The 27,804-nt window shown below is 44.9% G+C and overlaps 2 protein-coding genes across 3 annotated transcripts in view; one reads left to right on the plus strand and one right to left on the minus strand.

Annotated features, from left to right (window-relative positions):
• ATP6V1H (ATPase H+ transporting V1 subunit H) overlaps window positions 1–3,266 on the minus strand; it is a 39,622-nt gene extending 36,356 nt beyond the window's left edge. The window contains exons 1-2 of one of the 2 annotated variants that reach the window (XM_084306957.1): window positions 3,135–3,266; window positions 2,054–2,180 (exon numbers count right to left, since the gene is read on the minus strand). In XM_084306957.1, coding sequence (XP_084163083.1) covers window positions 2,054–2,157 — 104 coding nt within the window. In that variant the 5' untranslated portion in view covers window positions 2,158–2,180; window positions 3,135–3,266. Of the gene's footprint in view, window positions 1–2,053; window positions 2,181–3,064 lie in introns of both variants that reach the window. The other variant, XM_084306958.1, reaches the window with a different exon arrangement.
• Window positions 3,267–9,573: 6,307 nt separating this feature from the next.
• Window positions 9,574–27,804, plus strand: part of RGS20 (regulator of G protein signaling 20) — a gene marked incomplete at both ends in the record, with an annotated part of 45,487 nt that continues 27,256 nt past the window's right edge. The window contains one exon of the mRNA XM_084283260.1: window positions 9,574–9,696. Within this exon, the coding sequence (XP_084139386.1) occupies window positions 9,574–9,696 (123 nt within the window). The remainder of the gene's footprint in view (window positions 9,697–27,804) is intronic.

Here is a 27,804-nt window from a genome sequence, read left to right on the forward strand (position 1 = left end):
TAAGTAATGATAAGCAAGCTCGTCAGCCAAGGAGGCACAGTTCACAATGCTCTGCGATCCCTCTGGCACCACTCGAGTTCATCCTTGGAGCCACCTTAGTCAGACAGCCTGTTATCAGTAAATACAAAACACAGGGATTATGTTTATTTCAGAGCAATAATAAACAGGACACGCTGTCATTGACATATAGAGGGCACCCAGAACTGAGCAGTCTCACATTATGGTGACAAACATTAGTCAGATGCACTGCAATAGCCTCCAAAACCTGACTAACCCAAAGAGAGGAAATAACTGACACATTCTCCTTTCACAGACTGCATATCAGAACAAAGTCAGATCCGAGGACCTGAATAAGAACCATCAAGTCTGCCTGCTGGTCAGAAGTTATATGGGAAGTTGGTGACGAAAACAAAGCTGCCCAATCCTCATCGATCACCACAGAGAGAGAACCCCAAGAATGAAGGTGAGTTATAAATGGTAGACCACATGAAACACATTCAAGTAATTAATACTGCATTATATATTCAAAATATAGTCTTCTGCCAAACAGAACCATCCCCTACAACAGCAACAGCTCACCCTTACCAGCCCAGCAGCCTGAACCACTAGAAACTCAGAGAAGACTTCTGCATACTCAGCAGATCAGCAGTGAACAGCTGTACTTCCACCATCCAATTACTGCCAATTTCCAACTAGAACAGCACTGAAACAGCCACGCAGGCTTCCCCAGAACACATTTCCTATCAGATGGGTAACAATGCATACAGTAACAGCAAAAGCCACGCAGAGACGTGTCAACAAACTCTTGGTAGCTGCCACTCTCAAGTTACCACACCAACCTTGCTCTTTTGCACTGCCACTGTAATGCCATCACACTACTAACTGAACCAGGAATCACCTGAAAAATAACCCAGAAAAAGGATGTTTCTTCAACAGATCAGTTCTTTAATCCAGTTTACCATGAAGAGCGGGAAAAATAATTACAACTGAACAAATGAAATAGGCAGGACTGAGCTCCATAGCACAGTGCACTTCTGCTGTGAATGCATTTCTCAGCTTCCATGTGTACGGTTTTGCAATCTTTTTTATTTTACTGTCTAGCAAATATTTACATATATATCACAGCCATCTGGAAGAACAATCACCTTTTGTGAAGTGGTGCAATGATAAACACAAAGCATTATCAGCATGGTCTGTACCTCTATAATCATCAAGATATCTACCACTTCAGTTACAGAGCAACTAAAACTGAAGTAATTTGCTGCCACAGGGGGACAATCAAGAGACAATACCAGTTCACACTTTGCTGGTATTCTTCATAGGTACTGGTCAGGAGTGCAGGGATCCAAGTGTTTCACATTTTACTTCAGATTAGAGTGAAGAAAAGTAGCAAAGGCCTGTTATTTTCCTTTTTCCCTACCTCATACACAAATTTATTTTCCTCAGCTTGTCCCTGTATCCTCTTTAGACGATATTTCTCCCACCAATTTCTGTGCTATTACTTTCTGCTCTTACCTAACAACGCAGCTCTCCCCAGACCAAAAGTATCAGCTACATAAATAAAATAAATAAAAAGCATTTACCTGCTTCAGCTGCTGTCCAGGACATTTTGGCCTTTATTTAAGGCACAATTCGTTTTCCCAGACCAGTTTTGCTAGCACAACTTGCGTTTACACAAAAGACACTTTACCAGTAGAGGAACTCTACCTACACCTACGACAACTCTTACTGTAAATCAGATTTATTTCAGTACCTGTCTGATTAAGCTAAAATTGAGAAAGGTTTTTCACTGGTAAAGAGAAAAACAGACTCTTTAACCATGCAGTGACACAAAGTTACATTTGTTATTACTGTCTTCAGTTCACATAAGTAGAGTTCCTTCTTGTAATAAGAAAAAATTCCCCAACTACTTGCATTTAATATAAACTTTTTCCAACCCTTCACATGACACCGAGACAGATTGTTCCACATTGTAACAATATTCCAGTGCAACCCAAAACTCCAAGAAGTCTAAAAAGAAAACAAAAAAGATTTGTGGCGATATTTTACTTACTGGAGATAAGACTGCCAATTTACTTTGTTTGCCCGAACTTCAGCAGCTTTGGCAGCAATGATATTCGTTGGGACAGCAGCATCTACAGCACCTCGGATATCCATCTTCACTGATATTTAAAATGTACCTGGAAATACAAGTCAGACTTGAAACCTTTTGTTAAAGTCCTAAAGAGCAGAATATTTGCCAATAATTTAGGAAAAAAGTAAGACTTCTTTTCAGTAGTCCCATTTGCAAAAGACATTTTAGTACTTCTGAGAAATTAAAGCTTTATAAAGCATCTAAAGTGTGAATTCCCTACAGCAGACAAGGGCATGCTATACTTGCACACTAAACTCTAAGCAATCATAAGTTTCCTAAAATAGGAGATATAAACCTGTATTAAATAATTTCCCACCTTATCAGTTCTCAATTAATCAAGCTAAATTATTTCAATGGACACTACACTTCTAGAATGTTCAAGGAGCCCTACAGACAGTAGAAACCATTTTCCTTCCAAATCAGGACTGACGATAAGACTTCAAATCCTGTGCACACGTGCAGCTGCCTCCTAACTATACTTCAGGACTGATTTAGTCATTTGTCTCTTAACGTAGAGGATAAATAAAAGAAGCCTACAAACACATGAACTACAGTTTCAGAAAGAAAAAAAAAACACCAGTCATGTAGATGAAGAGCCATACACAGACCAGGAGAGTGACCTTCACCACTTCTGCTTTCTCCTTCCCTTATGATTTAATCCCCAGCTGACTGATGCCCCAACAAGGCGCTGCTGGCAGGGCCGGCCGCAGCAGCAGTTCCCGACGCCCTGAACCGGCTGCAGCCTCCTGGCCCGGCCTGCTTCTGGCCCCTCCCGGCTCCCCTTTACAACAGGGACCCGGAGCAAACCGGCACCCGCTGCCCCACCCCCTGCAGACACAGCTCCCTCGCGTTACTGACCAAAAACACGACTTTAACCAAAATAGAAATAATAAATGAAGAAAAAAAAGAAACAAAAACACAGAAACCGACCTCCCCTTGAGCCCCCACGACCGGCAGACACCCGCCCGGCGTCCCGGAGCTCCCTCCCCAGCTCCCTCACCCGTCGGGAGGGCGGCCGGGGGCCGAGGCCCGTGAAGGCGGCGGAAGGCCGGGCAGCCCCGTCCCGCCCCCGCTCCCCACCGGCCGCAGCTCCCCCGCGCCGCTGCCGCCGCCACCGCCGCCGCCGCTCGACTGGCGCCACCGTCACGTGACGCCGCCGTCACGTGAGCCGCGACGGCGGCCGCCGAGGCCCAAGCCGCGCAGGAAGCGGGGCGCCCCCGGGAGAGCTGGGGGCGGGGCTGGAGGGGCTGAGGTGCCGCCTTTAGGGGGTGCCCTGCGGGGGGGGGGGAGCCATGAGTGTAACTCGCAGAGTCATTAGGGTTGTTAAAGCCCTCCAAAATCACCTGGTGCAGCCACCCCCTACCACCAGTGCCACCCACAAACCATGTCCCCAAGCACCTCGTCCAGCCCTTCCCTGAACACCCCCAGGGACAGTGACACCACCACCTCCCTGGGCAACCCGTCCCGGTGCCTGGCTGCTCTTTCTGAGAAGAAATGTCTCCTAACTCCTAACCTAAACCTCCCCTGGCACAACTTGAGGCCATTCCCTCTAATCCTATCACTAGTTATCTGTGAGAAGAGGCCATCCCCCAGCTCCCCACACCTCCCTTTCAGGTGATGCGCAATGCCCCCTTGGCTTGCAGTGAAGCAGTAGGAGTCATCTCCTTGACCCAACATCCATCTCACCCACTGAATATGCAGTCACTGCAACCGTTTTTTTTTCCTTTTTTTATTTTAATACCCATCATTTTCTCACTTTCTAACCCTGACACTGCAATAAAGCAAGCTTACTCTTTTTTCCAGCTAGAAATTTGGCAGCTGGGCCTCAATCTCCACTTCTGGTTGAGAGGGCGGAGAGACAGAATTAGGCCTTACTTCAACCAGTTCCTGTTTTATGAGTATTTGTCACTTCTGCCTCGTGGCATTCTGCATTTCCTTCTTCTCCGCTGCCTTTTTATTCTATGTTTAATTCTGCTCTTCTTTCTGGTTCCGGCATCAGGCACCTGGAATGAACATACTCACCTTTTCCACAGTCATTTCAAGTCCCATTACCAGTGATGATAAATATGGCTCTGCTCATTTTATAAACAAAAAAGCCAAAGCACAGAGGATTTACAAGACAATCTGAGCAAGCCTTGAGGCTTTTAAAATGGGACTTGCAGAATGAAGGCATCGAAGACCTATACGGTGACCCTACAGGCTACCATTCAGCCCTCATCTAACCTGGAGGCACTTCAGGCTTTCCTTACTTGAAAATTCCTCAGTCAACTGAAATAATATTTCTGTTCAAACCCCAGATTTCCCAACACCTCCTTAGCACACTTCTAGCTTAACCCATATACAGTAACCAAGTACTCTGGTTGAACTGAAGTACAAGTATACATAGGACTGATTCTTAGTTCTAGTCCCTAATAACAATATTGTTTTGTAGTATACAGTGTTCACGTAAGAAAAATAAAATTATTTCAATTTGGTGCCCAATGTGATCTGTTATTTGGACAGTACATTAGGTCGTCATTGGTCCTTTTTGGAGCAGACAATTTTTCTATTAATTGCGCCATCTACAAGAGTCTAGCACTATCCAATCAGTCTGGCTAAAAGAAGAGAATTTGCTATTTGCAGTGAAAGTTTTGATATTATAGCAACAGGGTCATTTTCCTACAGAAAAGCACTTTGAAAGGATATGATTTGTCATGTTGATTTTGTCATAAATGGCAGATTCTAGCTTTATAGCTTTTCTCTAACCTTGGAGTAAGGTGTAATGGCTGGAAGGATGTATCTACTGAATTATCAGAAAGAGAAATACAAAGAGAAGAGAAGTAATTGTGATAGTAATTAATCACATTAATGTTGTTACAGGTGTTCCAGGGGACATTTACAGAAATAACAAACAGCAAACAAGACATTTATACTAGGCAAGTTGAACACAATACACCCTATTAGAAAATGCAAACAATATATGGCTCTTCAATATACCGGTATAATAGTACACTTACGTAACATATTTTTCTACACCATGTAAAGGAATAAAAGCAAAATGTTAACAGAAAACCACCGCAGTTCTGTAAGGGACAGTTATGTCCCACATCTCTGCTGGAGTTCTTTGTGAGTGTGGAGAAGGTTGGTGCAGGAGACTCCACCTGGCTGATACAATCCACTTGGATTTCCAAGAGGTGTTCTATGAGATGCATATGCACATGCTTTAAAAACAATCAACCAAGCAACAGCAACAAAAACAAAAACAAAACAAACAAACAAAAAAAACTGTTGTGTTAAAATTAAAGGTCTGTGCATTGATTAATAACTCTTGAATGATATGTATACAAATATGTTCAGCTCTGGGGCCCCCAGCACAAGGACATGGACCCATTAGAACAATACCAGAGGAGGGCCACTAGGATGATCAGAGGGCAGGAGCACCTCTCCTATGAAGGCAGGCTGAGGAAGTTGGGGTTGTTCAGCCTGGAGAAGGGAAGGCTCCAGGGAGACCTTATGGCAGCCTTTCAGTACCGAAAGGGGGCCTATAGGAAAGGCGGGGAGGGACTCTTTGTCAGGGACTATAGTGATAGGACAAGGACTAATGGCTTTAAAATAAGAGAGAGAGGATTTATATTAGACATCAGGAAGAAATTCTTTACTATGAAAGCAGTGAGGCACTGTTACAGGCTGCCCAGAGAAGCTGTGGATGCCCCATCCCTGGAGGTGCTCAAGGTCAGGCTGGATGGGGCTTTGGGCAACCTGGCCTGGTGGGAGGTGTCCCTGCACATGGAGGGGGTAAAGACCCTAGGGGATCTTTAATGTTCCTTCTAACCCAAACCATTCTGTGGTTCTATACAGCAGAGGGTAGAAATAAATGAACAATCCCATCGTATGTCATGCAGATGAGTCATCCTCAGAGGAAGACTACACACAGCTGGATCATGAGAGTATTTTCCTGTTCCCCTTTTATTTCTTGTAATAAGGACTATGTATCATTGTCTCTCATATACTCTGCAAATTACAGCAGTGTTTTGCACACGTGCTGTTTAACCTTTGGGTATTTACTACATCAACTGGCTGTCTCTTGCATGTCTACACAACTTTTTAGCACATATAGAAGTAGCTTAGGAGGCTTATCCAACTGAAACATAAGAGTGAATACATTTCTTTAATCCATAAAATACTCTTGACAAATAATAAGAAAAAATGACAAAAATTGTAAAGAAGGACATTTTCAAAGTGGTACCTGTACACTAGAAAAGGACAGAGAATAGCCTCACCTTTAAAGAGTTTCATTCCTAAAACAAGCACCTCATTTTACCTTAGGATGATTCATCCAGGGCTTCAGACCATGTCTTCTGAGTGCTCACGCTTCCATTTTTCCAAGGCTTAAAACTCATCCTTGCAGGGCAAAGTGGAAAGGAACAGCAGATACACCACTTGACAAGGGAGGGATGAGAGCCATAAGCATGGGCTTCTTTCAGCATGATAGGATAAATAGAACCAATTATTTTAAAATTTTAAATAATATCTAGATAATATGCTTTATGTTTTCATGTATTTATTTGTAATTTTAAATGTGTTATAGGTATAAATTTCAGCTACAGATTAGTCAAAGACCAAGTCACTTTGTGCTTTCAAATGGACTTGACTTCTACAATTCTGGTTTGTCCCTATTTACATCTCATGGTTTTCCCACTCAATCCATCTCTCCCAGCAGATTTTGTGTTTGCCTCACGTTAAGATGCCATTGTCACAGGCATCAGGGAGGACCTTGGGGATAGGGGATTTTAATTTGTTGGTTATTTTCTTTTCTCTCTCTTTTTTTTTTTTTTTAATTATTATTATCTCACTTTCTTATTATCTCATTTTCTTTTCTCTTCTGTCTAAAAGAGGAGCGTTGTCACAGAAGAATCTTCCCTTTCACAGGCACAGAAGCGATTTTTCAGTGTGAGGTGCTTCACTGAGCCTTTCTCCTGAGTAATTACAGAAAGATTGCCTCACACGTTTGTTTGTTTTACTGCTTCAGCTGTCTTGGTCTTCTCCTCTTATTTTATCTCACTTTAGTGTCTGTGTCATTATGGGAGATCATTATTCTGTGAACACTTTTTAAACAAGAGTAAACCCTGCTTCCTGAAATCAATGCAGAATGCTCTGGCTTCAATGTCGTAGAACTTGGATCATTTCTATTTTTAATTAATCAGATCCTGGCCTAAGGGATCCGGTAAAGCTAATACACCACAATTTAGCAAATTTCTTACCAGGCAGTCTTCTGTTTGTTCCACTACCTCTTTGAAATTATTTTTTGCATTCTCATTTAGGGTGCCACACATATCTTACCCTCAGTAAGAACTACATTTTCCAAAGAAAAATAAACTACAATTGTGTTGTAATGAATACATCTTCAATCTCCCCCCTCCCCCTAGTAGAATGGAATAATGCTAAATTGCCCAAAAATTGAAAGTGAGGTACTGGGCAGAAACAGGGATAGAAAGGCCAGAGCAAAACTAACTATTTTCAGTCCTGAGAAATAAATGCAGCTGTAGTTAAAATAGACGGCTACGTTATTTTAGAGAGTGGGGAGATGTGTCTCTCAGTCTCGTGAACATGCAATTCTGTGTTGAAAGCTTGAGGATCTCAGACTCTTCAGCCCATCTTTACAGACTACAGCATCTCTCCTCAGTCTCCACTGCAGCCTTATCTGCTTCATGCTGGTGGCACTTGTCTGCACAAGCAGTTGGCTCCTGAAAGTGTAGAAGGAGCACACTTCTCTGGGAATTTGCTGCAGCACCAGGTGAAATGAAGCCCACCTCTGGGGTAAAAGGATAATAAAATAAAATAAAATAAAATAAAATAAAATAAAATAAAATAAAATAAAATAAAATAAAATAAAATAAAATAAAATAAAATAAAATAAAATAAAAAATAGATCTTCTAACTTCATCCTCTCTCCCAGAAAAGGCTAGATCAGAGCAGTACCTTCTTGGGGGAAGAAGGAAGTGCTGAGCTGCCCAGTGCTGTTGATGATAAGTCTGGCCAGAGGGCAGAAATGAAGGTGGTTACCTAAACCTCAGCAGTAACTCTGCCAAAGTCGGACTTATTACCAGGGCTTATACAACAGCTTTCTTACTGTGCAGTGATTTCTGGTGCAATTCAGCTTGTTAAGCCAAATGTTGGGAACAGTGTTCTCTCGTTGTTCTGTATTTTTCTCCTCAGCACTTACTGGATTTTTCTGAAGAAAGGCAGAAGTGTGAACGAGCCACTTGTCACAAGAGGCACTATAATGGCAGGTGGCATTATACCCACCTTGTAGATCTAGTGCTGAATTGTCAAAACTTTTGACTCTTGGCAGAAAAAAAAAAAAAAAAAAAAAAAAAAGCTTTCAAAATAAATGGAATATCCCATCCTACCCTTTCAAAATAGAAACTCTTTGGGTTCATCATTTATAGTAAATTATCATTTCGAATAGTTTCAGCTAATTTTAATAACAACACTAATATAAAATATAAAATTATTGACACTGGACATATTTTCAAATGGTGAACAAACTGATGATTTTCAGTGCACACTAACATGTATGATTTTTACTTTCTTCTCTCTCCAGGAAAACATATTTTTTTTAAGGATCCTGAATATTTTGCCACAGAAGAAACACTATAACTTGCTCAACTCTCATTAAAGCAGATTTGTAAGCAGTGTTGCAATTAATATTTGAATGATAAGTTCACCATAGCTCAATATTCCTCTTACTTTTTCTATGTTTCTCCCATCTGTATTTCAAATACTGAGCGAATGTTGACAAACAGGAGTCAGTCCCCTACAAGGCTAAGAGAAATAAACTATTAATAATCTACCTGGAGTCTGAGCCTTTATATTTAGTTTGTCTCTATCCGCAGACGTGGCTGCTGCTAATGTGGTGTTTTCCTCCGGGCTGGAAGGATTACCACTAGGCCATCTGTTCAGTCGCTTAGAAAAAACGTGATTGACAAGTGCCGCTGACCTAAGGCAGACATCTCCATTTGGTGCTGTCTGCAGAGTATAACTATGCGGTGGGTTGCGACTTGCTTTCTTATAGAAAGTGTTTCATGGTTCGTACTGCCTATTTCTCTTACATATATTCCACCACTACACACCCTTCTTCCTCCTTTTCAACTAGCTAAAACCTACAAAGCAGTAAATCTAATCTTTAAGCTGGCATGATGCTCAGAGGATGAGGCACCACAGACATCTGAGGGCAGATAATCCTGTTTGTCTCCAGAACGGTGGAGACCACAGGAGGATCTGGCAAGCTGCAAGAGGCCCTGACATTTGCCCATCGGCAGAAGGACAAGCGACCTCTATGTTGTTGTCATTCAGCCCAATGTCTGGGATTTGGTTTTGTTTCATTGTTAAATAAAACCTGTGCTTTTACAAGAAAGGTCACTGCAAGATTGGATTCAGGAAGAGCCTTTTATTTCCCGATGTGGAGGCAATTTTTGCTGTACTTCAGGACTCACAGCTACCGTGCAGACAACTCTCAAGAAAAGGACACCCTGCAAAGTGAAAATGAAGAGGATATTAAAACAGTACAGCCGCTTTTCAAGGTAAGGCCTTTCTCAAGGTTACATCTAAGGGAGGGCAACAAAGGTGGTAAAAGGGCTGGTAGGCAAGTCCTGTGAGGAGAGCCTGAGGACACTTGGGTTAATTTGGAGAGAAGGAGGCTGAGAGGAGACCTCACTGCTCCCTGAAGCTCCCTGAGGAGGGGAAGCAGAGGGAGGTGCCATCCTCTGCTCCCTGGGGACTGATGATAAGACACATAGGAATGGCAAAAAGTTATGCCAGGGAAGGGTCAGACTGGGCATGAGGAAAAATGGCTTTATCGTTGTCGTGGTTCCGCTCGAGTGGGCAACCAAGCTCCACCACAGCTGCTCTCTCACTCCCCCTCCTCAGAGAGGAACGGGGAGAAAATATGATGAAAAGGGCTCCGAGGTTGAGATAAGGACAAGAAGATCATGCAGTAATTATTGTAACGGGCAAAACAGACTCGGCATAGGGAGATAGTAAGATTTATTGCTTATTAGTAACAAGCTAGAGAAGTGAGAAACAAAGGAAAGAAACCAAAAGCACCTTCCCCCTCATCCACCCTCTTCCACCTCCTCCCCCCCGAGCGGCGCAGGGGAACAGGGGAATGGGGGTTATGGTCAGTCTACAGCACTTCTTCTCTGCCGCTCCTTCTCGGTCACTCTCGTCCCCTGTGCTGTGGGGTCCCACCCACGGGATGCAGTCCTTGATGAACTGATCCGGCGTAGGCTTCCCACAGGCCGCAGCTCTTCCAGAACTCCAGATATGGGTCCGTACCACGGGGTCCATCCCTCAGGAGAAAACTGCTCCAACCTGGCTCCCCCACGGGCAGCAGCTCCTGCCAGGTCACCTGCTCCTGCGTGGGCTCCTCTCCACGGGCTACAGGTCTGGCCCGGAATCTGCTCCGGCAGGGGTCTTCCACAGGCAGCAGCCTCTGTCGGTGCAGGGCCACCTGCTCCACCGTGGTCTCCTCCACGGGCTGCAGCGTGGAGCCCTGCTCCACCGTGGTACTCCATGGGCTGCAGGGGGACATCCCGCTTCACCATGGTCTTCACCACAGGCCGCAGGGGACTTCTGCTCCGGCGCCTGGAGCACCTCTCCCCCTCCTTCTGCACTGACCTTGGCGCCTGGAAGGCTGTTCCTCACTCCTCTCACTCTCCCAGCTGCTGTGTGGCGCAGCATTTTTTTCCCTGTCTTAAATATGCTCTCACAGAGGCACAAACCAACATCGCTTATTGGCTTGGCTCTGGTCAGCAGTGGGGCCCTTACCAAACCTGGGGCAACTTTTAGGTGCTTCTCACAGAAACCACCCCCTATGGCCCCCTGCTACCAAAACCTTGCCACGTAAACCCACTACAGCAGCCCATGTATGGGGCCTTTCTGCGCTGTTTGTGCTAGAAAATGCTACTGATTATGCACACCTCCTGCCTTTGATATAAGTTCATTTGTTTACAAAGCATGTGAGTATGCATGCTTCTGTTTCCCTGAACACAAGAGAGAAAAATGAGGTCTCCTCCCTCGCAGTTTTCGTGCGATCCTTCCAGGGGCAAGGAGATGCTGGAAGGAAGCAGGGAGAAGGAGAGGAGGGAACACTTACTGATCTCACTTGGGGAAAGCTTCATCAGTAAGATAGCAAACTATGACCACTCATAACCTGGTGCAACACTGTCAGCCCCCCGGATGATAGCTTAAAACTCAAGGCAGACAGTGCTTTTCCATACTGTGCATCATTTTGTATGTGTGATAAAACGTTGCCAGCCAAGTGCGTCCAGATGGGCATTGCTCCTTTGAAGAAATCATTAAAACATGGCAATTTGTGGGAATCTAGGCTAGAATGTGCTCTCACATGGAGCATTGGTGCAGGGCAGAAAGCTGAAAAAATCATTCTCCATGCTTGTAACTGAAGGGAGGGAGGAAGCTTTGCAAAAGATTGTATAATCATGTAAGTTGCTACTTCATGGAACTCGAATATAAGGCACTTAAAACACTGTGAGAACAAGGAGTGTTGTGGTCTTGCACCCAATACTCTAGTGTTGATATACAAAATACTTCCCTGACATATCTGAGTTCTCCTTTCAGCTGACTTTAGAGGGAGGATTTTGGAACAAATGTTCTATCTCATGTTATATGCCTGTAATTTCCAGGCTAGCTTATGGCAGGTTTATAAACACTCGTGTTTTTTTTTTTTTTTTTGCATTCCCTTTAGAGAGTTCTGCAAATGTTTGATAAATCCGGATGACTGGTGCAGGTTTTAGGGAATATGTAATTTGGCATGTGGAAGGTACTGGTCACTACCTCTGCTCATAGAGGGGATGGCAGATTTCCTAAATGCAGCTAGCTAAAATGATGTCTGACAGGCTGTTCTGGGCTGTGTGAAAGGGTTGCTCATCTCCTCGGGTTCCTGTAAATCGCTGGAGTTCCAGATCAGGGTAAAATTTTCAAAGTTGACGAAAGTACCTTAACTCTGCTGACTTCTTAATTTTAAAAGCGATTTAGGTAGGGGCTTACACTGTTGAAAACTATAACTGCCTTTGCAATGCTTTTCTAGTTGGTCTTCCTTGAAATAATATAAAGCTATTTACCGAGGAAAAATTTTAAAGGCTAACTTTGTCTATTTCTGCTTGCAACTTCATTGAAATGTTATCTCTGAGGAGAAAAAATTGGAAGTGACTTGCTGAACTGAGAAGATTGTCAGGGATAGTAATGGGTAAATGTTTTGACCTTCATTGTATAAATGATTACGTTCAAAACAAGTGCTTTTTTCCTCCATGCTTTGTCTTAGGAAAGAAACAATGAAGCCTGAGTTATTTTTCCTTCTCCAGAATCCATGTCAGGAAGGGGAATTTCCTCAAGCAGCTCCATCACAACAGATGAGGGTTTTCCATTAAATATTATTGCCCAGGCTGCAACCAGACCTCATTGCTTGTGCCCTTATTAACTAGGGTGGCCCTCAAAGACTAATTGAAATCTGAAAAGATTTACCCCACTTCTTCCCCTCCTTTGCAACAGAGGGCTCTGTCTGGGCAGCAGGAGGGAGATGTGATCTATGAAACCACGGCGGTTTTATTTTCAAGTTTATGTCGTTTGTTGTCTCCAGTGGCTGGGGGTCACACTTCCCATCAGGATGTCTCTGAAGTGCCCCACAAGGATGGTGCTTTGTGCCTGAGAGCGCAGGTACCAAGCATGCCCCAGGCAAGCTGGTGCTCTATACAGACAGCCACGGCAGGAGCTTGCAGCGACACAAGGACTGAGCTGCAAGGAAGGGAGCGTGCCTTGTAAGCAAGCTCCTTTTGCTGGAGTAATGAGTGGTGCTGCTGCTCCTCTGACAGCAGCAGTCCCACCAGCACGGTGGGACAGAAGGAAATTCAGTCTAAGCACTGTAGAGCCCCTGTCAGAGTGTTTTGTGGTCAAAGAAGGAACAGATTGCTGAAAGAGGGAGCAAACTGGTTTCCAGACCCACGCCTGCAGACTCTGGTCTCAGATTAGGATACTTAATCTCCTTTCAATTCTCTTGGTGCCAGCACCTGAAGAAGCGGAGGCTGGTGCACTCGCTCCTTCTGCAAAAGGCAGAGCCCCCCGAGGTTTCCCCAAGAAGGGCAGGAAAAAGCAGCCGATGAGGTTGTGAATCAGAAGCTTTATTTGAGGTGGATTTGAGAGATGTGGGGTGGGGTGGGGTGGGGTGGCACGGAGGCGTGCTGAGCTCTCTTTGTCCATAGCTGCAGGGCCCGTTGGTGTGCTTGTAGGCCCATGGCCGGGTAGGGACGGGATCCTTGTGTGCTTCCTGCTCCTTTGGTGGCTGTGCTTGTAGAACGCTGCCTCAGCCTTCAGGTCAGTGGCAAAGGAGGGTCTGTCAGTGGCAGATGTTCGTGTGCTCGGGGCTCTGTGATGGGGTGAGAAAGGAAAATGATCAAAAAGAGCAGCCCCAGCCTGTTGCCAGGGTCAGCCCATGTGTTCCTGGGAGAGGCTCTGTGAGCCTGACAGCAAGGCTGTCCATCCCGGTTCTCCCTCATGGGCAAGACTCAGCCGTGTTGGGCCAGGCCTTCCCGCAGGCAGTGAGATCGTGGTGGGGAAAGGGCTGGGGCGATCTTATCTGTCCTGGAGAGCGGGGAGAGTTCTCCATCGGGGTGCTGGAAGAGAGAGTCCAGGAGTGTGCCATGACTTCATTCCCTCACTGTCAGTGTGTCCAGCTGTAATAGAGGAGGTGACAAACAGAGCAGCCAGCCCTGGCAGCGCTGGAAGCCATCCCTTGCTCCCTGTGCGAGGCTCTCCCAGCCTCACAACAGTGCCGTCCATCCCACATCTGTGACAGCCAGGAGATGTCGATCATAGCCCAGCCATTTTGTGTTGGGGGTCGCTTATCTGTCCTGTAGAGCGTTGGCAGCTCTCCCTTCAAGCTGAGTGATCGAGGGCAGCGAGGCCAGGTTGTGCCGTTGTCTGGTCCCATCGCTGTGTGTGTTTCCAGCTGTAAGAGAGAAAGCCAAAGGGCAGCAGCCTTCCCCTGTGGCCAGCAGCAGCGCCTGCCTCCCAGCCTAAGGCTCTCCCAGCCTCACAACAGTGCCGTCCATCCAGTTTCTCCCTGTGGGCCAAGAATTATCCACGTTTTACCAACTCCACAGGCCCTGAGACCATGGTGGGGAATAGGTTGGGGGTAGCTTATCTGTCCTGTAGAGCGTTGACACATTTTCCAGCTGAGGTCTGAAGGGGAGAGAGGCCAGGAGTGTGCCATGGTCTGGTCCCAAGCTGTGTGTGTCTGGCTTTAATAAGATACAGAACAACAGAGCAGCATCCCCCTGTGACCAGGGCAGCACCTGCCTCTGTGCCTGAGGATTTTGAGCACCTCACCACGTCCGTCTGTCCTGTCGTCCTGATGGAGCTGTCACTGCTGTCCTGGCCCAAGCGTGTCGCTGTCCTGCTTGCGGTGATACTGCAGTGGGGTGTGGGTTGGGGTGATCTTACCTGTCCTGTAGGGCGTGGAGAATTGTCTGGCCCAGTGCTGGAAAGGAGCGGCCAGGAGCGTGCCATGGTTTAGTTGGGTCAGTGTCCTGCAGGGTGCTGAGAGCCATTTTTAGGTGAGGGCCTGAAGAGAGAGGCGAGAGGAGCTGAGTTCCTCTGGTGGAGTTTGTGTCCACCAGAGCTGAGGCTGAAGCAGGAGCAGGCAGCCGAGCAGCCTCCCCGTCAGCACGGGCAGCCATGGCAGGGCTGCGTGGCCGCTGGGGCCAGCGTTCTGGGTTCTGGGGCCGTCCCCAGCCCTTTGTGACATGGGGCACCCCCTGCCTGCTGTGACATGGGCGCTGCACCGGGGGGTGGCAGCAGGTGATGCGGAGCCCAGGAGTTTCAGTGCATGGGGCATTTCTGGATGCGCCTCCTACAAGAGTCGGGAGCGGGACTGTGCAAAAGGAGCGCCGTCCCCTGGGCTTTTGTTTTGAATCAGTTTGTTTCTGGCAGTCGGGTTTGTAAGCAGGAGGTGGCCAAGCTGACTAGGAAGAAGCTGGCCTCAAGTGAGCTGTGACGGCCAGCCATGGCAAGGCTGGTACGTGTGAGAAATGTGCAGGAAAGCTATGAGAGGCACTTAATCCCGAAAGGTAGAAAGCATGGTTCTCTTTGATTTCCAGCAGTGGGGCAGCCCCCACAGCAGCTCCACCTTGGGTCTGGCCCTCAGGTGTTATCCAAAGGCCCGGCTTTTGGGCCTGAGGTGTTTGTAGCAGCCTACGTACTTCCCGGACAGTGACAACACTTTTATTTGGCTTTAAAAAAGGGGCAGCTTCTGAGTATGGGGAGGGTTTGGCATGTGTTTTTTTCTCCTGTAAAAAAATTCAAAGGGAATTTTCTTGGTTTAGAAAGAAGGAAGTTGACTCTCTTGATTGAAGAGTGACAAATAATAGCATACAGAGGAAAAACAAGATGAGAATATATCACAATGAGCAACTGAGAAACATATATTCAAATCCAATTTTACTGCTTGTATACACATTTTCATGTGAACTTCTGAGTTCTTGTTCCAGTTCTTGTATGCTCCAGTCACAGAACTGAGCGATGTTAAGGCATAAGCTGCCTCTAACAGGCTGTTGGCTGGTCTCGGCTCCAGTTCACTGAGAGTGGAGCACATACTCAAGTATTTTGCTGAGCTGCAGTATTTATGATTTAGACGTGCAACAGCTATTCTGATATTTCCAGTAAGAAGGGTCCAAGAATATCTGGTCAGCCTGAATAACCCCGAGCAATTACCAGCTGTTGCATTTGTTTGTGGAATCGCTTCACACCATTCATTAAGCATCTTCTAATGTCGTGCATGAGATTTGCTGCGTTTTAGGTTTTGTCCTCAGAATTTGGACTGTATTTTGTCCTCTGGCTCCCCTGGAAACCTTGTCAGCTGATGGGAACCCAAGCAGGAACTGGCTGAGAAGACAAATTCCCTTTGTCATAACACTGTACAGTGCAATTTCTTGGTAAAAGAGAACACCATTTGTCCTACCAGCTCCCTGGCAGTAGCAGTTTACTTCTCCACCTTGAACTATCTGATTTTGTCCTCTTACACCTGCTTTATACCAGTGTAGTTTATAAGAGCCTTAGCAGACTTGTGATTTAGGCACAAACACAGCAGTGTGGTTAAACTCACCTTGATTTTAATCAGAACGAAGCCTGTACTTAAAGCTAATTTTGTACTTAGATATGCAACTGAAGATTACTTCTTCATTCATTTATGAAAGGAGAAAATTGAGCCCACAAATATGTATGGAATAAGGCAGGTATCTGTTTTTTGAGATTCTATTTCTAGTTTCCTCCTCTTTTTCCCATTTTTCTGTACTAAAATACTATCTTTTTTGGATTTCCAAAGACTTGATGATGGTGTTTTCTGTAGCTAAACTGGCGTCTCCAGACTTATGCCAACAAATTTAATCCACGTGCTTTCCCTCTTTCCTTAGCAGTCTCACTAGACCTACAGTAGCTGTTAAAGCAGTTCCGCTGCTAAAATTCTGTTTAGCTTTGCCTTTTTTTTGATATCTCTTTTGGAAAGATTGATGTCTGCAGATACTTTTCAGCTTTAAATCTTTGAGTTTCTTCAGGACTCATAATTAGAGATGATGGGGCGGTTACCTCTGTCACAGAGCCTCTGCAGGATGCCCCAGGTGTGTGCAGCCACCTCTGCTCTGTAGATGGGGTAAGAAGGGAAGCCCAAAGCCTTTCATGGCTCGCTGGTGTAGGAGCATTTTACCTGCTTTATTTCTTTGCCACAGCTCCAGTGTTTTCCAAGGTGACCAGGAGATCTGCTGACGGGTGTCAATGTAAATGGTACTTTCAGCCGACTACTGCTAGGATAGCTGTCCCAGCGTCCCCTTGCTGCTAGCAGAAGAGGCTCTCTTGCTGGCAGTTGCAGTAGAGCAGCCGAGACTTGAACAAAGCCCAGGAATCACAGAATCACGGAATTTCTAGGTTGGAAGAGACCTCTAGATCATTGAGTCCAACTTCTGACCTAACACTAACAAGTCCTCCACTAAACCATATCCCTAAGCTCTACATCTAAACGTCTTTTGAAAACTTCCAGGGATGGTGACTCCACCACTTCCCTGGGCAGCCCGTTCCAATGCCTCACAACCCTTTCGGTAAAGAAGTTCTTCCTAACATCCAACCTAAAACTCCCCTGGCACGACTTAAGCCCATTCCCCCTCGTCCTGTCACCAGGCACGTGGGAGAACAGGCCAACCCCCACCTCGCTACAGCCTCCTTTAAGGTACCTGTAGAGAGCAATAAGGTCGCCCCTGAGCCTCCTTTTCTCCAGGCTGAACAAGCCGAGCTCCCTCAGCCGCTCCTCGTAGGATTTGTTCTCCAGACCCCTCACCAGCTTCATCGCCCTTTTCTGGACAGCAGTTTTTCAGTTCCTTTCCAGGGCTGGTGCTTTGCTGAGGATTTCGCTTTGTGGCTTCTCCATGCTGGTAATAAAGCCTTACTGCAGGAGGTGGGGAGTCCTTCGCTGAGCCAGGTCAGCCTGCAGTCCCACACAATCAATACCTGTGTAGAAAATAAAGATAACCTTGCCCAGCAGTCACTGGATTTAGGTAATCAGGACACTTCATTAACCTCTTCTCTTGAAGCGTATAAAAAACACACTGCATTTCCTGTTGAGCAGTGATAGCAGGTGGCAAATATTAACCCAAAAGGTGTAACTCCATAACAGGCCCCCTGGCACAGCACACAGTCAGTCACGCTGAGCACCCTTGTAATTCTACCCCAAAGTCTCAGTGCTTTGTACCATGCCCTTGAGCTATATGATCATATCTCTGCAAAGAGCTCCTAAAATATGAGCAGAATACGCATCGACAGCCTAACGCCCTGTGCCAGTGGCACACACTTCACCGGGTCCAGAGTGAGCAGAGGCAGCTCGGTCTGTTCCCTGCCCAAGGTCAGCGTATCGCTTATTGGCTCGGCTCTGGTCAGCAGTGGGGCCCTTACCAAACCTGGGGCAGCTTCTAGATCCTTCTCACAGAAACCACCCCTATGGCCCCCTGCTACCAAAACCTTGCCATGAAAACCCACTGCAATCGTGAGGGTGGTCAAACACTGGGCAGGCTTCCTGGAGAGGTGGTTGATGGCCTGTGCCTGTCAGTGTTCACAAAAGAAGATATCCCACATAAATCAAACACAGTCTAATGCTAAAACCTATTAGGGTGTTACAGAAAATCTTCTCTAGTAAATCTGTAGAGCTGAAACATTTTCCCTAATTAAAACCAGCTGTCATCTATCCTCTAGATTTCATCAAAAGCCTGAAAGCTGTGTGAGGGCTGAACCAAAATAATTTGTGGTGAGCAGCATGCTCCTGTGCAGCTCAGTGGAGCAAGAGAGACAGGCGTAAGACGCTGTCTTATTAAAACTTTGATGCAAACATAGTACACCCTTGTGTTTGCTAGGGAAGAAGATGTAATAGCAAACTCGGACACTCTTGGAATAACAAAGCTCTGGGGAGGGAGGTCAGACTAACAGCACCAGAGTGGAGAGAAACTAATCAAAGAAACTAATCTCTTTGGTAAAAGGCAAGAGGGGGGAAGAAGCCATTCCCTATTCCTTAACAGCCCTAGAGCCATTCAAGTTAAAACAAGAAATGGCTTAAAACAAATGGTTAAAACAAGAAATGGCTTCTCCATCCCATCTTCTTCCCCAGTGCATGTCTGTTTCCCGGTGGCCATTTCGTTTGAATTACACGCAGGAATACACTCATCAGAAATCCTAAATGACTTTCGGAGGTTTTGCTGAGAGGAAATATTCAGCCTGCTTTGCCACTCTTAGGACCCCGTTCTTAATGATCAACAAAGTACTTCTCTTTCAAAATTTCATGTCATTCTGCCTAGTTATCTGTCCATTTAGCCTTCTTGGCCTTCTTGAAAGCAATAGGAGTTCTGTCACAGGCTCAGTGGCTTCTGAATTTAACCCTCCTTACTCACAGCTTCTGGAACCCATACACTGAGTTCTCCTCGGCTCGGGTACCAGGTTGTACACCATGTCTCTTGCCTGAAACTGTGTTTTGTTGATGTGTCTCTGAGAACATGGCGGACAGGACTGACTTAGGGACATAACAGAGTGTGACCTATTATTTCACTGCTCTGTAAAGGAGTTTTTCTCCAGAGGGACCTAAATGATACTGCAAGGTTCAGGGTCTCTCACTGTCCACAGTTATTTAAACAGCACTGCCAGCTTCCTGGCTTCCACTGGCTGTCTGTCCCATTTACTTTGATTTGTGCTTATATTTCTAAATGCTGCAGCTCCACTGGTGTGGCTCTGACCTCTGGTAGCTTGGACGCCCCAGGAGGTGCTCTGTAACCACTTCATGAGCTCAGCTGTGGTGAAATTCCTATCATGTGGAAGCTCTTGAATAAGGCTGCATGCTCTGGGGGAACATGGCTCCACAACTTCATAAATCATATCAGCAAATGGTTCAATATGCAACATGAGTAATGTTACTAGCAGATAACAACTGTCCAAAAGGGCTGTGTTAGAAATTACAAAACTTACCTATCTAGAAATATGTGCAGCCCTAAGGCTGAGGAAATATAACTGGCAAGCCTTGCTTCATCTCGGAAAGCAATAGTTTTACTTTTTACTGATAGGGGGCCAGGGCACAGAGGGTTGACATGATTTCCCAGGTCTCAGGAAATAATCTTGAAGTTTGTGAAGTTCAAGACCAGTTTGTCACTTACAGTCCCAGAACAGACAAGATCATATTAGAACTTTTCTTCTTGGTGACACTGAAGGCTTCAGAAAGTTCAGATTCTTTCTGGTATAGTGTTTCTATATGTGACATTGATCACTATGGACAAATGGTATCACTAGACCCATACATTTGCTTGACCGACAGGGACTTTGATCAGACTGATTGCACAGTCCTCATTAATTCTGGTGTTCCCATCAGCCTTAGAGGAGGTTTTGAATTTGATGCTTCTGAATCTGAGCAGGGGCTGCTTCGGAGAGCAACTTGCATAGTAATCCAACATGCCAAGTAGTAAAAATCATTGAAATATTAAATAAATTGAGTTGTGTGTGTTTTTTTTGTTGTTGTTTTTGTTTTTTTAATATTTTAACAGAACACTTGAATTAGACTTTTTTATTCTTGAACACGCTTTCAAAGAGAAACTGAAGAGAAATGTTTTTGGAAAATGGTAGGCAGAGTTTAAAGGCCTTTTAAATTATCTTCATGACATTTAAATCAACCCAGTGAGTTGTTTATTTCTCAACTCCATTTGCATTGCTGAAAACGCCTTTCCCTCTGACATGTTTACAGCTTGTTTTATAAAAGTGTTAAAAAGCAAAAGTGAATAAACTTTTTTTTACCAGTCTCAATGCAACTATGCAGAGACTGATTTAACCCAAAGCTAACAGGGACACATTCTCATGTACTCACAGTGTACTTTTTGCCAGTAACAACTCCCAAGAAACATTACACTGAGGAGGAAGATAGTGAGAGGGTGCAAATAGGTCACTTAATATTTTCCTAATGACATTTGTCTAAACTCCTGTTACACAGAGCTCAGTGTCATCACTTCCTCAGAAGAGAATAAGCCTGTTTGCAAAGATGCCACATTTTAGTTCATGCCCAGATTACATCTGAGTAGGACCCGTTTCACTCATGTCATGTAAATATGACTTTTTAAGCATGCTGGCCACAGATTCAATTGGTTTTACTGAATAATACACCTACGGACAATATGTAACTGGGGGAGTGTAGATAGGATGACAGTGTCAGGTCCCTAAGGGCACTAATAAGCCTTAATGGCCCTGACCAGCCTCACCTCGGGCTTCCACCCACATGCATAGGACCAGCAGTGCTATTTAAGCTCAACCCCGAGGGCTTATTTCTTGCTTGAGCTGTGTAGGAGGAGTGTTGGCCTCCAGCCAAGCTCCAGCCACGTTCAGTGTGGTAATGAAGCCACCTGGTTGAGACCATAAGCCCTGGGCTGACTTCCTGGCTTGCCCTTGGCTATCCCTGGTCCATATGTACTTGCCTGGTGACGGTGGGACCTGATCTTAACCCTGATGTGGAGAATAACTTCTGTCCTGCCATGATATTGAGATATTGCCTTATGGTCTGTACTCGTGCTTGGGCCTGGCCACCGTCTCCATGCCTCTCCTGTTTGCCTTGCTGAGGTACTGTGGCAGGTGAGGCATTTGTCCTGCTGGCTGTGGGATCCCTGTGGCTCCTAGCTGAACTTGCCTAGGGAGCAGCCCTGCTGTTCTTGCTGCTCCCTGACAAGCAACATCCTTTCTAGCTTCTGCTAAAATTGTCTTACCTGTAAGTGCTTTCTTTGCGCTGTTCCCAAGGTGTGGAGCAGAGAAGTGAAGAAAATCAGAGTGTGAAATGAGGTGTGTAGCAGAGAGAAAATTTTAAGCTTCCTTAAATGTTAACCTGTAGGCTGAGACCATCAACCTCAGGCTGAGCACCCAGATGCGACCTCAGTTACACCATCACTGCCTTTCTGCTTCCCAAGTCCCACCTGCCTGAGTTGTGTGCAATTCCAGGCAGAACCTAAAATGGCCACAAGCACGCTGGAGGAGCAACCACAGGGAAATACAACATCCTTTTTCCTTCACATTGCTGATCTCAGCTCTGCAGAAATCCTTTGGGTTTCTGGATATCAAATATTATTCCATGAACTGCACAACATGGAAATTGCTCGTGACCATGCATAGTTCATCTAGATTAGTCAGCAATTGCTGTGAATCATGATTTGTTTGATGAAATATGGATCCATTCACAAACAACTCCAGAAAGGTCAGAAATCATAAAAGACATTATTTGTGAAGGACAGCATGCCAGTTGTGGGATTACACTGTTCTGCAAAGCACTGTAGTGTCTTCAGGTGATAGTTATTAATTACTGTTAGCAGTCCTGCTGAAGTCAGATATTTTTGTTATCGTTCATAAGAATAGGAAGATTTCTGATATTAGTAAGTATACTCACTCTCTTCAGTCACTGTAATCTCTCCCAAGTAGATCTCCATGGCAGTAGTGTTTATTTGGTGAATTAAATTTTTCACACTTAGTCACAGTAGCATTGGTATGTCTTAAAGCTTGTGATTGTGTCACAGGATGTTAGAAGCAAGCCAAACTAATGTATATCAAGAACACATTCTTGCTGTTCTTTTGAACAGGTGTCGTGCCTAGTTAAATAGGCGGCAACATAGTTTAATAGTCACATTTTATTTAATTCTTCTGTTTGAGATGGGCAGGGGATGCTAACTGTAGGCTGTGGATTGAATCACTTGGCAGCTAGCACTCTTCATCTTTGCCAAAACATTTTTTCTTACATAGCAGCCCTTACATTTGAGATATGTTTGATGCTCTGTTTTATTAATGGGCAACATTGCTTCAACCAAAGCCAGACTTCTGGGAGAGAAATAGGAGTATTACAGGGTATTGACATCAACAAATTATGAGTGTCTAGTCTTACTGAAAACTTCTCTGAGGATACAGTATATTTGTAGGTAGGAAAAAGGGTGCCTATTTTGCTGAATAGTTAGAGATTAGAATAAGACAGAGAAGTAAAATAAAGTATCATTGGTTTTAAAGTTAAACAAAAAAGATTCTCCAGATAGTACAAACCAGAGAACGTTATTTCTCTGTAGTTTTCTGTGCTGTTTAATTTTATTTTCCTGACATGTATCCTATATAAGAAGGATTTATTTTGTTCTTGATGTGTTTTTACTAGTTAAGAAAGTGCTACTCCTGCACACTTTTAGAGTATCAATCTTTTTGAGAGCTGCAGTGTCCCACTAAATATCGGGGTTCATCTCTTAAGCAGATCTATTAGCAGGATTAAGGCCCATCAGACCCCATCCTACACAGGGTCAGGTGGAAACTGGTAGTGGTTTCTTGTTTGAGTGAGAATTCCTCCAAAGGAAAACCTGTTGCATTAATTGCCACCTGCAGAGCTCAGGAAGCACTCTGGCAGTATTTCAGGGTTACTCATACCCCAGCCTATAGCACATATTAGGGTCAGGTCATTTATGTTGTGAGAAAGACTGTAGTAGTCGTTTAGGGGTGAGAGTCCTGCCTCTCAAGATATTAATCTGAAGAGGGATGTCTTCTAGCTTAACTATAGTATATGTAACTGTGGTAAATACATTTTGTTTTTGAAGGATTTCCTTTAATCAGGGCCAATTTCCTTTACTCTGCGGGTCAGGTGAAGCTCCTACAGTTTTCTGTATTGTGTGAGGGAAGTAAAACAAATAGCTTGAAATTAAAAGGTACAGGACTGAAATCCTGCTGCATGTAGGTGCATTGGTGTCCACTAGAGCCCAAGTTCCAAGTTAGGGACCAGCTACCTGTGTAATGTGTGAACAAAACTGAATACACAGTAAGAGGATTCAAAAAGCCACTCTTCTGGAGAAGCAGCCATCAGCAGAAACACCAAATGACATGGAGATGTGCCTGTCTTCATTTGTGAATCACGGACTCAGACACTCTCCTGAAATTAGCCTCAAAGAGGGCAAAGAAGTGCTTTCTCATTTGATAGCCCAACACTTACTGCTGTCACACAAATTACGGGAAGTCCAGGTTTAAAATCTTCCTCTGAAGTGACTTGAAACCCGTGGAGGTTTTACTCATGTGGGCAGCTGAGCTCCACCTCAGTCACTCTCTCACTCCTCCTACTCAAAGGGACAGGGGAGAAAATACAATGCAAAAGGCTCAAGGATTGAGATAGGGATAGGGAGATTGCTCAACAATTATCATCACAGGCAAAACAGACTAAGGGTAGGGAGATAGTAAGATTTATTGCCTATTACTAACAAGCTGGAGAAGTGAGAAACAAAGGAAAGAAAACAAAAATGCCTTCCTCCCACACACCCTCTTCCACCTCCTCCCCTTGAGCGGTGCAGGGGAACAGGCAATGGGAGCTGCGGTCAGACCCTGACGCTTCATCTCTGCCGCTCCTTCACGGTCCCTCTCTGCCCCTGCTCCCCGTGGGGTCCCTCCCACAGGATGCCGTCCTTCCCCAACTGAGCCTGCGGGGGCTGTCCACAGGCAGCAGCTCTTCAAGCACTGCTCCCTCACGGCTCCGTACCAAGGGGTTTGTCTGTCATGAGCAAACTGCTCCAAAACGGGTCCTCCACAGGCTGTAGCTCCAGCCCGGGGCCTGCTCCATCAGGGGCTCCTCCACAGGCTGCAGCGTGGAGATCTGCTCCATGTGGGACCCATGGGCTGCAGGGGGACAGCCTGCTCCACCAGGGGCCTCTCCACAGGCCGCAAGGGAACTGCTGCTGCCTGCCTGGAGCACCTCCTGTTTTCCTTGGGGCCTGCAGGGCTGGTTCTCACTCTTTGCTCTCACAGCTACTGCTATGCAGCAGTTTTTTCCCTTTCTTAAATCTGCTCTCACAGAGGTGCAAACAGCATCGCTGATGACTGGGTTATGGCCAGCAGCAGAGCTCTTATCTAACATGGGGCAGCTTCTGGATTCTTCTTGCAGAAGCCACCGCTATGACCCCCCAGCTACAAAAACCTTGCCATGTAAACTCACTACAAAACCACACACTCTGGAAGAGTAACCTAACTGCTTACTGCAGTGTATCTGTGAGAAGGATGGCAGGTGTCCCTTCCTTTCTTATTGTTGAAATTACTCTTTGCTGAATCATAATTAAATATTCCTTGTAGGATAGAGTGGGTGGTGATGCTTTACTGTGTTTAAGGCATTTACCAAGCAAAGATCTGAGATTCACTGAGAAATACTTCCATTTTCCTTTTCATTTTTATCAGGGATTCAGTGAGGCCCAGAATGAAATCCATAGGGATTACACTTGCAGCCAGATAGGAAAATTGTCCCCCTTGCCCTCCACCTGTTAGCCAAGTCCAGGCACTTCTGGAAGCAAAGGCTGGTGTAGAAAGCCTCCAGCAGCTAGACCACCAGTCTGGGAGATCAGCCCATACAAATTCACCGTGAAAGAAGGATCTGGACCTGTATCGCCAATAAATATGTTAACAACAGCATGGAGGCCTGTGACAGTGACTAAGGAGGTATCAGTGATGCATATGCAGTGATGCATATACAGTGCCAAATCAGTCCCATCGCTTCCTTTGAAATATGCAATACAAATGCTTGTTCTTGTGTTTGGGAGTTCCCTCTGCCCCCATGGGGCAGCTCCCTGTTCAGTGTGTTGGGGCTTTTTGGACAGTGTGTTTAGATACCCAGCCCTGTCCATGTAGGAGGAGAGACCAGGCCCTGCTGCCAAACTCAGGCCTTTGGGTCCTTCTGGCTTCTGCAAAAGGTGTGCCCTGAAATATCAATGTATAAAACTCATTTTCACCACTTGGTTGCTATCAGGATCTTTGGTCTGGGGTTTCCTTCTCCCTATGTCTCCTCTGAATGCCCTTGGCATACCAATATGCTCCAGGCAGCTCAAACCATTACATGTAACTCCCTTGAAAAATAATAATATGCTTTAATTTTTAGCATCATATGTGAATGTAAGAACCGATGAATGTGGCTTATGGATAAATTGTTCTATTAGGCAGAAAACATTGTTTGTTAACTACTGGGAGAGTGGTTGAGCAGTGGCACAGGTTACCCAGAGAGGTGCTGGAGCCTCTATCCCAGAGGTATTCAGACCCTGCTTGGTGCTGTCCTGGGAAGCCTGCTCTGGGTGACAGGGGCTGGACTAGACGATCTCCAGAGGCCCCTTCCAACTTCTGTGAAACAAAGAGCTCATCACAAGGTCCTTTTTAAACTGTTCCATAATTGCTAAGTCTAAATGGCATAATAATAGCTTTTTACTTTATAAAAGATTTTTCTTTTGCATCCATAAACAGCGTTCTGGGAATAGATAATTTGTATTGTTCCGTGTTGTCTGTGAGCCAATAATAGCTGTGCAGACAAAAATCAGAGGGCATTCTTTTGTAAAAGTTGTCAAAATAATAATGTACTACACAGTAATGGGAGGAAAACTTGCATATTAATGATGTGTGAATTTTCTAGGCCTCTGAGATAATTTGTACTAATTAGCAATCATGTGTTTTTCCAATTTAGTGATTTACATATTTTACCTTTGAAATAACTCTAAAACTTCTTTTTAGCTGTGCATCTTTGAAACGGAAAATGCAGAAGCCTGGGCTGATTAGGATATTACTGTCAGAGAAAGTAATGACTACAAAAAACAAGGCAAATTGGTTTTTTGTAGCAGTTCCAGAATTTTTTCAGCAAAGCAATCCCAGATCAGCCTGAATTACAAAGTTTGTTTTTATTAATGTAAGATGACCTTCTTTAAGTGGAACAAAATGTCAGGATGGCTAATAAATTACCTGCTCAACCTAAATCTAAATGAACTAATTCAAGGTATGGCTATGGGTAACTTAGGACTTAAAAACATGCTAATTTATGATTTCCTTCCATGAGCAAGATTTGATGGTTTAGATAAAGGATCCTGAGATAAAGCAGCAACCCTTTCTCTCTGGAAGACCATACGGGTATCTTCTTTAAAAGGCAATTATCTTGGGTGTCTGTGAGATGGGAGGGATTACCGTTTATTCCATGATACATCTCTCACACCCAGACTGATGAAAGAAAATGTTTTCCAATAAAAAACAAAACTAAAATGAAGTAGCTTTGTGCATCACTGATCCCAGAATGATAAGATGCAATACAGTTAAGGTTGCTCTAATTTATGCCGTCTAGAGGACATCATGTGATGGAGATCATATGAGCACCATGTGTTCCTATCACACCTGGTTTTATTTCCACTACACCTTACGCCCATGGTGCCAATGGTGCAGAATAAGAAAGAGGAATTGTTTTGGGTTGCTTTGTTTTGTTTTTCAGTTCAAATTTGTGAGAGATTTCTGAGTGGCAGAGGAATCCCTAAGTGCCAGAACAAACTGTGCCTGGGTTACAGGCATCAGCCAGTCCACTTTAATTAGCAAATCCTTCCAGTGACCAGGAGAATCACCTGGGGTGCAGTATTGTCAAAGGCACTCCTGGGTATGAGCTTGAAAGCATCTTCTGACCCTTGCTGCTATGATCAACTACCCCTGAGCCCTTCCTGGCACAGGTTTACTTCACTTGCTTGTTAAAACCTCACTAACACAGATGCCACAGTCTAGGCAGCCTGCTCCCGTGCTTCACACTGCTACCATTAAAAACCCATTTTTCACCTAAATATGCCTGCCTGCAATTTAAATCCATTATTCATTGTATTACATGTAGCGAGCATGGAGAGGAATTTATTACTTCCCCTTCCCTGCCTGCATACAACGCACACTGCCTGGCATGTGTTTCTCATGAGTGAAGCAAAAAAAAAAAACAGAAAATTCATGAATCACAAATGTTTTTTCACAGCAGTTTCTTTACACAAAAAATAAAAAATAAAAATATCAGAGACTCCAGGGGAAGAGCAATGTTTCTTTCAATCCATTTAAAGCTTACCCAGTCCTACATTTAGCTGACGCTTTCCCCGCAATAGCAAGAGAGCTTTTTAACTCACATTTAGTTACATGTCTTTATAAATCATCTTTACCCAGTTAAAAGAAAGATGCAAAAAGAGACGATAAAATCCTGCCACAGAGACCTGCTCTCAAAGCCCAGCTCCAGGTTGCTAGGTGAGAGCTGGGTGCGTCCTGCTCAGAGCAGGACAAAGTCCCCCGGGTTTGCAGGGGGGAGA

The sequence above is a fragment of the Netta rufina genome, assembly GCF_964035555.1.
Source record: "Netta rufina genome assembly, chromosome: 2".
NCBI lineage: Eukaryota > Metazoa > Chordata > Aves > Anseriformes > Anatidae > Netta > Netta rufina.